We start from the raw sequence: 10,575 nt of genomic DNA on the forward strand, positions 1-10,575 counted from the left end.
GCCGGGCCCGCCCCCCGCGCTCCCATTGGCCGTCCGTGTCCCACCCCTCGCTCGCCATTGGGCGCCGTGCCCGCCAGTCGCCGGCGGGGCCGAGCGGGCCGGGCCGGGCCGCGCCGGGCCGGTGGCGGCGCGGGGCCCCGCCATGGCCCACTTCGAGACGCAGTACCAGCGCCTGGAGAGCTCCTCCACCGAGTCTCCCCCCGGCGGCGGCGACCTGCTCGTCCACGTTCCCGAGGGCGCCAAGTGTGAGCGATGGCACCGGGGGTTGGGGCCTGGCTGGCGGCGGGATGCGGAAGAGGCCGGGGACGCAGGGGAGAGGCTGGACACCAAGGGGAGCGGGTGGCGGCTGCGGGGCTGTTCTGGGACTTCGGGTGCCAGGAGCAGCGGGGGAAGGGATGGGTTGTGCTGATCACAACACCAAGGGTGGGTGTGCGGAGGGTCCCTCACTCTGTGCTGCTTCTTCCTTCAGCTCCGTGGCATCACATCGAGAACCTCGACCTTTTCTTCTCTCGCATATCCTTTTGTAGGGCGAGGGTCAGCCCCTCCTCCCGGCTCTAAGTACAGGGAATACACGGAGCTTTGTATAACTCGGAGCTTGGGCAGCGTCAGCTCATTCCTGTAGGACACTAGACAGCTCCTGATGGGCTGACAGAACCCCTGCACTTTGGGGTGCTGTCATTTGACACAGGGTCATACAGGTGCTTCTAGGAATTCTTGGGCAAGTGATGATGGTACTGTTGTAGTTACAGTTAGTGTGTTATATTCTTAACAGGATTTTATTGCTAGTGTGGCATTTACAATCAGAGTAGCACAGGATTTCTGTAGGCATAATCAGTGTAGTACAATTTATAAGTAGCAGAGAACAGAATTTTACAGTATCTCTTAGTCTGTGGTTTCTGATCATCTGGACTCTTTACAGATCTGGTCATATCTTAATATATGGTTTGCTATATCAATATAATGTTCATAATATAGACTCAAAAATCACATAAAAGAATTTGAGTCATTCACTTAGCCCTCAGAGGAAGCAGATGACCATGGGTGTACCCCTGGCTACAGAGGGGTTCTGGGTCTCACTATCCACCAGCAGAGCTGTGATACAAGTTCCCACTTAGGATTTGTAACTCCTTGATTTTGTGGATAGTGCTCTGGGTGTTGCTAATACTTCCCTCTTCTGTGACGGGGTCATCACCGCTGTTGGGTTGGCCAGGTGCCTGGGACCTTCAAGGACAGCATGGAAGAGAGTAATCAGCCTGGTGCCAAGGAATCTTGGGGCCCATAGGAAGGGAAAGCAGAAACCATTTGATTTATCTATTTGGTTTACAGGACCTTCCGTGCCTGATAACTGGGAAAGAATGACCCCCTTGGTGACAGAGAAGGGTTGCTTGCCTTATAAAATGGTGTTAGCTGACCTGGCCACATTGCTGGGGTCAGGAGCAGGTGCCAGGTGCCACTAAATGCATTTTTGTCTGTCTCTGTCTTGTCCTGCCCTGCCCTATCCATCATTGTGCAGCCTGAGTGCAGGCTGAGTTTCTGCTCTGTGCTGAACAGACCCCCACTATGGGTGTTGAGTGCAGGAAGAAAGGAGCATGAACAAAGCCAAGTCCTTCTACCCTAGCTGTGCTTTACCTGGGCAGAGTGTGTTTTCCTGCAGTGGGGAACCAACTTGCTGGTGAGTAGGGGTGAGAGATTTTCTCTTGGTGGTGAAGGGAGACTTCAGCTGAGGAGCTGTGGAATACCAGTGGAACAGAAACCTGTTTGTCCTTCATCAGAGAGGAGTCTCCATGCTGTTTTCCTTGACTGTAGCTTTCACGTCTATAACCTGCATCAGAAGAATGGCTTCACTTGCATGCTTATTGGAGAGATCTTTGAGCTCATGTAAGTGCAGGTTCCACTCTGTTGTGGCTGTGACAGCTGCTGGGGAACAGCCACAGGCACTTGCCAAGCTGTGTAGGTGGAAGGGCTCCTTTCATAATTGTCCTGTCTCCCCTTCCTCAGGGTTTTCCATGCCCCAGACCTGCATTTCACTTTGAGGAGCCATTGCCTGTGAGCTTTCCTGCTGCCATGGCTGTGGGATTGCATCTACATGACATATGACCCTGGCTGCTTCATGTTCTGTGGTGGAGCAGAAGTGAGGGTGATTCCCTCACAACACTTCTCTTTTTTCACAGGCAGTTCATCTTTGTGGTGGCATTCACCACCTTCCTTATCAGCTGTGTTGATTATGACATCCTCTTTGCCAACAAAGCATTAAATCACAGCCAGCATCCCAGCGAGCCCATTAAGGTGACTCTGCCAGATGCCTTCCTGCCTCCAAATGTCTGCAGTGCAAGGTAGGGGCATGTTAGCAACTTCTCTTGTTTTCTTAAGTACTCAGAGCTCCTGTCTGGGCCTGTATCCCACTGCTTGCCTCTTCTTGCTTGCAGAATCCAGGCAAACAGCTTCCTCATCTGCATCCTGGTGATAGCTGGGGTTTTCTGGATTCACCGACTCGTCAAATTTATCTACAACATTTGCTGCTACTGGGAGATTCACTCTTTCTACATCAATGCCCTGAGGATCCCCATGGTAAGTCGCTGAGCCAGGGGCTGCATGCAGGGCTGCTGAGGGTCGTGGGAGGCATTTGCTGGGTGCTTGCAACTTGCCTTCACGCCTCTCCTCTTCTCAGTCAGACTGAACGCTCTTCCCTCTGCTCCATAAGCACATGATCTCCTTTCAGCCTCTTCTCCAGCAGCCAGTTTATTCCATGTTAACCCTTCTCTGCCCAGTCTGCCGCTCTGCCTGCTGGCACATGCATCTGCCATATGCCACACAATATGTGTACTCTCCAGCAGTGGCTTCTTCTGTGATGCCTTCCACAGAGAAGGCACAAGCAAGGATATCCTCGTAACTCCCTGGGGTGTGGACAACCTCAGCTTCCTTGTTTACTTGGGAGGCTTGGAGCTACTTAGTTGTGAAGGTCACACAGGAGATCAGTGTGTCACAGATGGGGTTTGAGGCTTGCATATACATCCTAATCCAGAGTCCTCACTCTGATGAACAATATGAAAAGGCATGTGTGCATCCTTTGGAGGGATAAAGTGTCTTGAGAAGGGTGGGGTGTGCCGAAAGGCTTGGTTTGCCCCCACTTTTTCCATGGGCTCCCTCTGGGACACTGCTTAACTCCCATCATGTTTGTTTCTCCCTGCTGACTCCAAATGGCAATTCTGGGAGGACCCATAGAAGCCTGGACCTGTGTTTATGCCTCCAAGGAAGCTGGTGCCTGGGTGGCTGGTAAACAGTCATCTGTGCTAATCTAGGGGCTAAAGGGCACCGAGGCGAGGCATGGGGTTTTCCTGCTGCAGGCTGAAGTGGTGCCAGGAGGTTCATCATGTCCTGGTGTTGCATGCACTTTATCAACACCCTGAGGTGTGTGCTGGGACCTGCTACTTCAATGGGCTCAGCCTGGCTTCCTGTGCCTGGATACTTCTTGCTCCTAATCTTGCTGCTTATCCACCTTCCAGGCCACCCTGCCCTACTACACGTGGCAGGAGGTGCAGGCCCGCATTGTGCAGATCCAGAAGGAGCACCAGATCTGCATCCACAAGAAGGAGCTGACAGAGCTGGACATCTATCACCGCATCCTCCGCTTCAAGAACTACATGGTGGCCATGGTGAACAAGTCACTGCTGCCCATCCGCTTCCGCCTGCCCCTGCTGGGAGACACCGTCTTCTACACGCGTGGGCTCAAGTACAACTTTGAGCTCATCTTCTTCTGGGGTCCCGGCTCCCTCTTTGAGAACGAGTGGAGCCTGAAGGCTGAATACAAGCGGGCTGGGAACCGCCTGGAACTAGCTGAGAAGCTCAGCACTCGCATCCTCTGGATTGGCATTGCTAACTTCCTCCTCTGCCCGCTTATCCTCATCTGGCAGATCCTCTATGCTTTCTTCAGCTACACAGAGATCCTGAAGCGGGAGCCGGGCAGCCTAGGTGCCCGCTGCTGGTCTCTCTATGGCCGCTGTTACCTCCGTCACTTCAATGAGCTGGATCATGAACTGCACTCGCGCCTCAGCAAGGGGTACAAGCCAGCTTCCAAGTACATGAACTGCTTTATCTCCCCGCTTCTCACCATCGTGGCCAAGAATGTGGCCTTCTTTGCTGGCTCCATCCTGGCTGTGCTCATCGCTCTCACCATCTATGATGAGGACGTGCTTGCGGTCGAGCACGTCCTGACCACGGTCACCCTGCTCGGGGTGGGCATCACGGTGTGCAGGTGAGGTGGGTCTGTGCTGCCCCCATGCTCCTAGCAGCGCTGTAGGGAGCAGTGGGGCTGGCAGCAATCCATGTAAAGGTGCTCTTTGCTTGCAAATGGATGTGAACCTGCGTGAATGAGGGGTATGGCTGGGGAGAGGCAGCACCAGGCTGGAGAAAGGGGGTAGTAGTGATCCTGGCTGTAGTGGTTGTATGGTATGAGGGCTGGTCTGGTTGGAAGGTTACAGGTGGAGCTGTGATATGGGCCAGTCACCCTGCCCTCCCAAGGTGACATCTCCCAGGAACTGAGGTGTAATGCTGTGATGTTTCCCTGTCCTATCCTGCAGGTCTTTCATCCCTGACCAGCACTTGGTCTTTTGCCCAGAGCAGCTGCTGCGAGTCATCCTGGCACATATCCACTACATGCCTGACCACTGGCAGGGCAACGCCCACCGCTATGAGACCAGGGACGAGTTTGCCCAGCTCTTCCAGTACAAAGCGGTGAGCTTGGCTTAACTTTGGGGCCGGGGACTTGCCCCCATCCCTGCAGGAGGGAGAAGGTGCTGGAGGGCTCAACAGCTCCTGGGCTCATAGAGGAACAAGGCAGCATCCTCAGAGATACTCTACCCCAGAAGACAGAGGGCTACCTGTGGGGTCTGTTTTGGGATTGTGGGCTTTTTGACCCTCAAGTTTGTGCTGAACCCATCATCTCTGTGCTCAGGTCTTCATCCTGGAAGAGCTCCTGAGTCCCATCATTACCCCCTTGATCCTCATCATCTGCCTGCGGCCCAAGTCCTTGGACATTGTTGACTTCTTCCGTAACTTCACCGTGGAGGTGGTGGGTGTGGGTGACACCTGCTCCTTTGCCCAGATGGACGTGCGCCAGCACGGCCACCCTGCGGTAGGTCCTGGGCTGCCTACCAGCATGTCTGGTCCTTTAAACCCATGAGAGACCCAAACTCACCACTCCTGGCAGCCCACAGCACAGCCACCCACCTCGTGGTAGGGTGTCTGGGTTTGGAAACACAGGTCACCAGCTCCAGAAGGCTCTTGTGGCCCAGCTGTGATTATTGACCAGATCCTTCGGGAATCAGGCTGTGTCATTTCTTTGATGTCATAGCCTGTTCTTATAGCCAAGGGTTTTGTGTCCTCAGGAGAGTGGAATGGGGACATTCAGAAAGCATGAGCACTAAGAAACTGATCTGTTTGTGCTCAGGAGAGAAGCAGTCTAGAGGAAATGGGAATAATTTTCTATTATGCAAAATCTACGATGGAGGGAAAAGGGGTCTATCTGTTTTGTGTGCCTGGGAATTTAGATCAGTTGTCTAGGGAAAGACTTCCTAGTGACACAGTCATGAACTAGGAAGGAAGTGAACTCATTGTGGCAGGAAGCTTTTAAGAAGTGTCATTTGTTGACTGTAATTGTTCCTGTCTGTGTGACTGTTCCCAGCTCCCCGGTTCCTTTGTAGCAATTCATGTTCTGGAATGGAGGTGGAACACAATGTGCTTGTTGCTTCTTCTCCAGGCTGAGATAACTGAATGAGAGTGGGGACTTTTGGGGTAGCACCTGCTACATAGGGAGCCATGGCCTTGCATGGGCTGCGTGCTGCGTGCTTTTCCCAGACTGATTGCAGGATTCCCAGGGCTGGCAGGGTTGTAAAGCAGATCCTGTCTCTCATTACCTGTCTGTTGTCCACAGTGGATGTCAGCAGGAAAGACGGAGGCCTCCATTTACCAGCAGGCTGAGGATGGCAAGACAGAGCTATCCCTCATGCACTTTGCCATCACCAACCCCAAGTGGCAGCCACCCCGCGAGAGCACAGCCTTCATCGGCTTCCTGAAGGAGCGGGTGCACCGGGACAGCAGCGTGGCACTGGCTCAGCAGGCTGTGCTCCCTGAAAACGCCCTCTTCAGCTCCATCCAGTCCCTGCAGTCGGAGTCAGAGGTGCCCAGGCTCAGGGCGTATGTGGGTTGTTCTTGGGGTGCTTGCTACATGATGGCAAATTCATCATCAGGCCCTCTGGGTAATTTTGCCCTTGCCTGGGATGTATCTGGAGATGAAAATGTGGTAGATCAGCATTATCTGGGACACTTCTGGGTTTTAGAGAAGGTAACAGGCTATCCTAGAGCCCTGTGAGGTGGGAGAGGGGTCAAAATAGCCCAGCTCTGTGTGTCTGGTGGGATCAAGTCCTCCAACTCTGCACAGGACAGTGACTCTCTCTTTCAACTCTGCAGCCTCACAGCCTGATTGCCAATGTGATAGCGGGCTCCTCAGCACTGGGCTTCCACATGAGCCGGGAAGGACAGGCTTCCCGCCATCTCTCAGAAGTGGCCTCGGCTCTGCGTTCCTTCTCTCCACTCCAGTCTACCCAGCAGCCTTCCAGTGGCTTCCAGGCATCAGGAAGGGATGGAGAGGGAGCCCAGCCTCGTGGCGCCAATGCAATGACAGCCTCTGGGTAAGCTGCTGGCTACAGAAAGGCAGCCAGACACCTTGGACATTCCTTTAGCCTTTGCCCAAATGCCATCCTGTTGTGCTAGACACATGGTGGCATTTATCTGCAGCCTGGACAGCAAAGGACATTCACAAGCAGAGTTAGACTCAGGTCTAGGTACCAGGTGCTAAGGCTGGCCCCAAAGGAAAGCCTAAGGCCCTATTGTTCTCCTGTACGTACCACAGTGGTGAGAGACCCCTGTGTAGGGAAGAGGCAGCACCATAGCAGGGCTTGTGTATTTTGTGAGATGCAGCAGAGGGCATCTTCATTCCCAGCTCAGGAGCAGATCTCTGTGAGCCTGATGTTAGAGAGGGGCTGGGCAGTGTGGGGGCACTTGGGCAGCAAACACTACCAGTGTGTTCCATGGCAGTGCTGATGCAAGGACCGTGAGCTCAGGGAGCAGCGCCTGGGAGGGTCAGCTGCAGAGCATGATCCTGTCGGAGTACGCCTCGACTGAGATGAGTCTTCATGCACTCTACATGCACGAGGTGAGCAACCCAGAGCTGGGCTGGCCAGAGGGCCATGGAACAAGGCAGCAGGACTGGGCTGCCCTGTCCATTGTGACGAGAAAACCAGGGTGTGTGCAGTGCTGCGGAGAGGGTGTGTTCGGGCATCTGGTTTCTCCCACACAGCTGAGTCACTCATGTTTTTGGCCTGCAGTTGCACAAGCAGCATGCGCAGCTGGAGCCTGAGCGGCACACTTGGCACCGACGAGAGAGTGACGAGAGTGGGGAGAGTGCCCACGAGGAGCTGGACACTCAGCGGGGTGGCCCTGTCCCCATTCCCCGCTCTGCCAGCTACCCCTTCTCCTCACCGCGGCAGCCTGCCGAGGAGACAGCCACGCTGCAGACTGGTTTCCAGCGGCGATACGGTGGCATCACAGGTACGGGAGCCAGGGCAGAGGTCTGAGTGCAGGTCAGAGCTCTGTAACCAATACCCTTTATGGAGTGGCATGAGCAGCCTGCCTGCTGCTAGACACTGGCAGTCCCCCAAGTAGCTACTCTAACTTCTTGCCCCTCTTGCAGACCCAGGCACAGTGCACAGAGCCCCATCACATTTCTCCCGCCTTCCTCTGGGAGGCTGGGCCGAGGACGGGCAGTCAGCGAGGCACCCAGAGCCCGTGCCAGAGGAGAGCTCCGAGGACGAGCTTCCGCCACAGATCCACAAGGTAAGGGTGATGGCTGTGGCTGAGAGGGGCAAGGTGTACTCTGATGCCAGGTGCTGGCAGCTGGTCCCAGTAGGTGCCACATTCTCTCTCTGCCTTGCAGGTATAGCCTGGTAGACTGGGGAATCTCATGGGGCTTGCAGATTGGGAGCCACCTGGACAGCAGGATGTGGCATCGGCTTGATTCTTCTCCTGCCCTGAGTGGACATTTTGTTGCCATCAATTATCGAAGAGACAAAGCTGCCAGGACAGCATCTTTGCTGTGGCACCTTGTGTCCAGCCATGTGTCAACACCACTCTGACTTGTTGGGTGAATGCGTGTGTGAGTACATACCTGTGTTTGTGTTCACATCTGTGTCATCCATGTTGGAGGATCTCTGCAGAGCCTGTGGAAGCTGACGTGATGGGACTAGCAGTGAGGAGCTGCTGGTGGACTGGTTTGGAGGTGCCAACAGCAGCTGCTCTTCAGAGGGATCTGAGATGGCATCAGCTTCATCCAGATGTGCGCCCGAAGCTGGGACCTGCCACCAAAATGAGGGCAGGAGTTGTTGAGGGTGGTCTAGCTCAGCCTGTAGCACCACACTGCCCTGCCTGCAGCCCTGAGAAGGTGCCTAGGACCATGTTAGTCCTCCCAGAGAGGACCAGTGTTGTGCCTCTCAGCCCAGAGCAGGACAACAGTGGGGCAGTCTCACACCCCTCTGTCCCAGCACCCTGCAGAGGGACGGGGCCTGGTGGCTACTGCTGGAATGAGTACAGATAGAAAACAGAGCTGGTGGGAACAGCTCTCCTTTGATCCAGGGATGCTGCAGCTCTTCCCTGACTCATGACAGCTGGCCCATTCCCTGCATGCAAGAAAGGGTCATTGGAGTGACACCACGGTGCCGGGGCAGCAGCATCCTCCCCATGTATGTCAGCCATGGGATGTGGGCTACTAGTGGGCCCTCCTGCAGTGCCAAAGAGACCCCAGTGTGGAGCAGCCCCGCATCTTCCAGGAGTGCTCACAGGCCCCTCAGAGCCCAGTCTGAAGGACTTGTGCTCTGTGTGTTGGTTCCTTTTCTCCAGGCACAAAAAAGGCCTTTTTCCCCATGTCCAGGTGCTGTTCTATTGGGTCTGTCCTGATGCAGCTGTTCCTGTGGAACTGGGCCTTTCCTCTTCCCTGGCAAATGCTTTGGTTCATCTCAAATCTTGCCCAGAGGTTCCCAGCTCCTTCTTTCCCCTGAAACCTTTTGCTTACAGCATGGTTTCAGCTGCTGTGAAGACCATATACCATGCAGCTGTCTCATGCCTGGCAGAGCAAGGAGGGGGCATCCTGACCCCAGAAAGGAGAGGCACACCTCAGCCCAGGCTTGGGATGGTGGTGGGGAATCAGGGTCCCAGCTGTACAGTGTGGCCCCAGACAAGACCTTCCCACCATCCTTCTGTTTTCCCTCTTTTCTCTTTGCAGCTTCTGGGCAATTGCATCCCAGCTAACTCCTGCCCACAATTTACTTTCTATTCCCCTTGCCTCTGGCAGGGACTGCTTGCTTTTGTCACGCGCTCTGCGAGAACTGCACATCCTCGTCTGCTGTCTCTGGAGTCCAGGGCCATCCCTCTTCTCCTGCCATAGTTATTGCCCTCTGCCTTTGGGCCTGGGACAGCTCTAAGCCACCTGCTGCCAGCACTTCTGCACCCAGGTAGCTGGGGCATGGGCAGGGCCAGGGGGCTTGCACAGGGACAGGCAGGTAGCAGGCTCCTTGTTGCCTCAGGGAGGGCTGGGCAGGGCTGGAGCTATGACTGCCCTGGGGTCTGTATGAGATCAGAGTGTTCTAAAGCAGAACTCAGGGTGGAGATCAGCTCTTCAGTGCTGGGGTCAGGACTCTGTGGCCCCTGCTGGGGTCCTTCCATGAAAAAGTGGCTGCAACCGCTCCACAGCAGCTTCAGCTTGGGGCTGTCACAGCTTGGTGAAAGAAAGCAGAAAGCAAATCTCCCAAGAACCCAGATTTTCCAGTGGCTTCTCTTGGTGCTCAGGCTGCTGCCTCCCCTCTCTGGGCCTGTGGGGCACCATGTCTGGACTTCCTAATGGCGTTGCTGCTGGTCTGTACAGCTGAACAGCTGGAGGCAGTGCCCTGGGGCAGGGGTAAACTCTGGATCTTTCTCCGGGTTGGCAGGAGGGAGAGGCCAGGCATAGCAGGCCCAAGTCTTTGCCGCATGTTTTGCTTGTGTCGTGTCCCATGTGCATGGCGAGCCACTCTTCCTCATCTCCTGAGATTTGCGGGCACGGGGGTCCCTGGGGAGTGCGGTATCGTACCCCCGTGCCCTCGCTGTACAGCTGTATAGCCGTCTAATAAAGATGGGGTGTATCATCCCTGCCTGTGTCCGAGTCTCCCTTCGCTCTGTGGTACCGTGTAGCCCACCTGGGCCCGGCCTGCGATGGCAGCAGAAGGCAGGGAGGAGCCTGCCGGCTGCTCCGGCGGCACTGGGAGCTCCCAGGAGCGCAGTCGGAGCCGCGGGAGGAGGCAGCGGCTATATTTATCCCTGTGAGGGCAGTGCCCCGTCCTGCCTGACCTCTGTGGCGGGAGGCCCCGCGGGGGCTCCAGGGGCTATCGCGGCACCGCAGGGCCGGGCTGCTGGCGCCGATAAGCGACAGCCTCCGCGGCCACCGGCCCCTCCCCATCCCCGGCGCTGCGGGGGAGGCCCGTGCCGCCCGGG

At 55.7% G+C, this 10,575-nt stretch overlaps 1 protein-coding gene and 1 long non-coding RNA gene across 3 annotated transcripts; one reads left to right on the forward strand and one right to left on the reverse strand.

The window, feature by feature from the left end:
- Nucleotides 1–85: 85 nt before the first annotated feature.
- ATG9A (autophagy related 9A) lies at nucleotides 86–10,231 on the forward strand. Of its 2 annotated transcripts, XM_015635446.1 has the most exons (14): nucleotides 86–245; nucleotides 470–513; nucleotides 1,814–1,878; nucleotides 2,172–2,333; nucleotides 2,427–2,568; nucleotides 3,504–4,252; nucleotides 4,578–4,731; nucleotides 4,952–5,131; nucleotides 5,930–6,175; nucleotides 6,466–6,686; nucleotides 7,093–7,210; nucleotides 7,383–7,605; nucleotides 7,748–7,890; nucleotides 7,991–10,231. In XM_015635446.1, the coding sequence occupies exons 1-14, from the start codon at nucleotides 143–145 to the stop codon at nucleotides 7,994–7,996; spliced, it is 2,556 nt and encodes an 851-aa protein (XP_015490932.1). In that variant the 5' UTR covers nucleotides 86–142; the 3' UTR covers nucleotides 7,997–10,231. The 2 variants fall into 2 exon arrangements, with proteins under 2 accessions (XP_015490932.1, XP_033371879.1); XM_033515988.1 differs by lacking the exons at nucleotides 86–245; nucleotides 470–513 and adding an exon at nucleotides 1,215–1,672 and having other exon boundaries at nucleotides 1,773–1,878.
- Nucleotides 754–1,779, reverse strand: LOC117244700. Its single transcript, XR_004498249.1, has 2 exons — nucleotides 1,630–1,779; nucleotides 754–1,221 (listed from the first exon to the last, which is right to left on the reverse strand). It is a non-coding gene; the product is annotated as an uncharacterized LOC117244700 (long non-coding RNA).
- Nucleotides 10,232–10,575: the final 344 nt, after the last annotated feature.

The sequence above is a fragment of the Parus major genome, chromosome 7 (genome assembly GCF_001522545.3).
Source record: "Parus major isolate Abel chromosome 7, Parus_major1.1, whole genome shotgun sequence".
Lineage (NCBI taxonomy): Eukaryota > Metazoa > Chordata > Aves > Passeriformes > Paridae > Parus > Parus major.

Excerpts from the sequence above, each read along its gene's own strand:
- ATG9A (XM_015635446.1), top strand. The coding sequence starts at position 143 with ATGGCCCACTTCGAGACGCAGTACCAGCGCCTGGAGAGCTCCTCCACC. Across the intron at positions 5,132-5,929 it reads GCCAGCACGGCCACCCTGCG|TGGATGTCAGCAGGAAAGAC; the intron begins GTAGGTCCTGGG and ends TGTTGTCCACAG. Across the intron at positions 6,176-6,465 it reads CCCTGCAGTCGGAGTCAGAG|CCTCACAGCCTGATTGCCAA; the intron begins GTGCCCAGGCTC and ends TCAACTCTGCAG.